Source organism: Kogia breviceps, chromosome 15, assembly GCF_026419965.1.
Source record: "Kogia breviceps isolate mKogBre1 chromosome 15, mKogBre1 haplotype 1, whole genome shotgun sequence".
Taxonomy (NCBI): Eukaryota; Metazoa; Chordata; class Mammalia; order Artiodactyla; family Physeteridae; genus Kogia; species Kogia breviceps.
The window spans coordinates 64,880,520-64,882,657 of record NC_081324.1 but is presented as its reverse complement, the minus strand read 5'-3'; the positions used below and the strand labels follow the sequence as shown (position 1 = coordinate 64,882,657).

Below are 2,138 nucleotides of genomic sequence, written 5' to 3'. Positions count from 1 at the left end.
AATTAGCCACCTGAAGGCTTTCAGAGCTGCTGCGCCATAAGACCCGAATGGTACTCAAATTACAAGGGATGTTCTCTCAGGGAACTGCTGTGCCTGAGGGGAGCAGAGCCCAGGCCCTGAACTGGGGTGAACAGGGCAACATAACCAGGAACTCCACCTCCTGGGCACCTTCCCTCCTACCAGACTCAAAAGCTGTTGCAAAGTTCCAGAACAACGGGATTTCCTAAGTCAAGACACTGAGGCAGCAGCCTATCTAAAAGTGACCCTGGATAGAGTGGGGAAGGCCTCCTCTCCCCACCCCCCACCGCCCCCAGATTCTGACCCCTCCCCCTTTCTCCGCCAGCCCTAGCCCAAGAGGTAGTCTGGCCTCTGCGGGAGGTGGGGGGTGGGGGACGATCGACAACGAATTCCCGTAGGATTCCGGGGTCTGCGGCCTCGGGCAGGATGCCAACCACAGCTGGGCCCTCGGCTGGGGGCTGGGGGCGTGGAGAGGCTAGGCTGCAGATTCTGGGGGCACCCCTCCTAATCTCGGTTCCCCAGTCACTGACCCAGCACTGCACCGATTCCTCCGCAATCCAAGGAAGCCCGAGGCAGCCGCAGTCTCCACACCGTTTATTTCTCCGTCCCGGTAGGTGGGGTCGCTGGGGTGGGGCGGGCAGAAAACCGCGCGCAGGCTGTGGGCCAGGGGCAGGGGAGCCCGGGGCGCGACACTCAGGCGAACGTGGAGCCGTTCCAGCCCACGTTAGCCGCGTTCATGTCGTAGTAGTTGATATAGATCCTGCGGGGGAGGAAGCGGGTCTAAGTCGGCTGCGAGGTGGCCGCCGTGGCCGCGCGCCCCCTGTCCCCCGGCGCCCACACACCTGTCCGGGCTGATGCGCAGGCGTTCGGCCAGCAGGCCGCACAGCAGCTTGCTATAGGAGCGGTTCTGCGCGCCGCCGATCTTGCCGATGCTGTGCAGGCTGCAGAGCGCGCACGGCTCGCTGGAGCCCCCGAAGGCCATGAGTTGGTCCGGCACCACGTGCACCGCGATGTACTGCGGGAGAGGGGCAGCGGTCAGCGGGCCTCCTGGCCTCGCCGGCCCAGACGCCCCCATCCCTTCTCCTCCCGGAGCCGCCTTCCCCGCCCAAGCCCCATCACGGAGCCACCTCCCCCGCCCAAGCCCCATCCCGGAGCCACCTCCCCCGCCCCAGCCCGGGACCGCTTGGCCGGGCCCTCTCCGCAGACCTGCGCCGGCTTGCCCGTGGCCTGCGCCAGCTGCTGGGTGAGCTCGGAGAGGAGCCCGTCCGGCACAGAGGCGCGGGGCACGTTGGTGTTCACCAGGAATATCGGCATGACGGCGAGGGACGGCGAAGACAGGGATACAGGAACCAACCGACTCGCGCGCAAACACCGCCGGGAAACCTCTGAGCTACGTGACCACCGCCCGGCGCCCCGCCCAATGCGGCTGCGGCCCAGCCTCCCGCGACGTCGCAGCCGGCGGAGGCCCCACCCCCGAGGCAGCGGCGCGCTCGCGCCTGGTGACGTCACCGCCTGCTGAGGCCCAGCCCTTCTGGCGGAACTCGGAGCCCTCGCAGAGTTGGCCCTTGCCCCTGAGCACCTCCTCAAAGTCGTTCTCCACGCGGCGGCCAGAAATCTGCCTGTCCCTCGTTTGTCAGTCCTTTCGTCTAGCCACAGCGACGGCTGTGTGCCGGGAGCAGCAGGAATGCGGCTTTTAGCGGGACAGATGGCCCCTGGCCCTCCAGCAGACCACAGCCAGACAAGACGATGGAGTCCCAGCTCATTCCACTGAGCCCTTGTGTGTCCGCAGTCTCCGCGTGCGCGTGTGTGTGATGGGGAGGGGTGGTCATTGCTGCAGGTGGGAGGGGGCTACCACAAGCAGTCACCATCCAGAGGCCTTCCCTGCACCCCTGCTCTTCAGGGTGGGTGAGGATGCTGGGAGATGCCCAGGGGAGGGACAGGGAGTAGGAGGGGTTCCAAAGGCACTCAGCAACTCCGTCTCAGAGCCCACCCCAAAGCCCCATCCGGTGCCCTGGGAAACCCCTCTGCAGGTCTGGAAACTTGAGCTCCTCAGGGAAGCCCCACCCTAGCCAGGTCCTGTGGGGATGCCCTTTCACAGATCCCTGGTGCAGTCTCTCTCT

General features: G+C 66.0%; 1 protein-coding gene across 1 annotated transcript; it reads right to left on the bottom strand.

Moving 5' to 3' along the window:
- Positions 1-597: 597 nt before the first annotated feature.
- MIF (macrophage migration inhibitory factor) lies at positions 598-1,465 on the bottom strand. The gene is made up of 3 exons (XM_059040201.2): positions 1,225-1,465; positions 861-1,033; positions 598-778 (listed from the first exon to the last, which is right to left on the bottom strand). The coding sequence occupies exons 1-3, from the start codon at positions 1,330-1,332 to the stop codon at positions 712-714; spliced, it is 348 nt and encodes a 115-aa protein (XP_058896184.1). The 5' UTR covers positions 1,333-1,465; the 3' UTR covers positions 598-711.
- Positions 1,466-2,138: the final 673 nt, after the last annotated feature.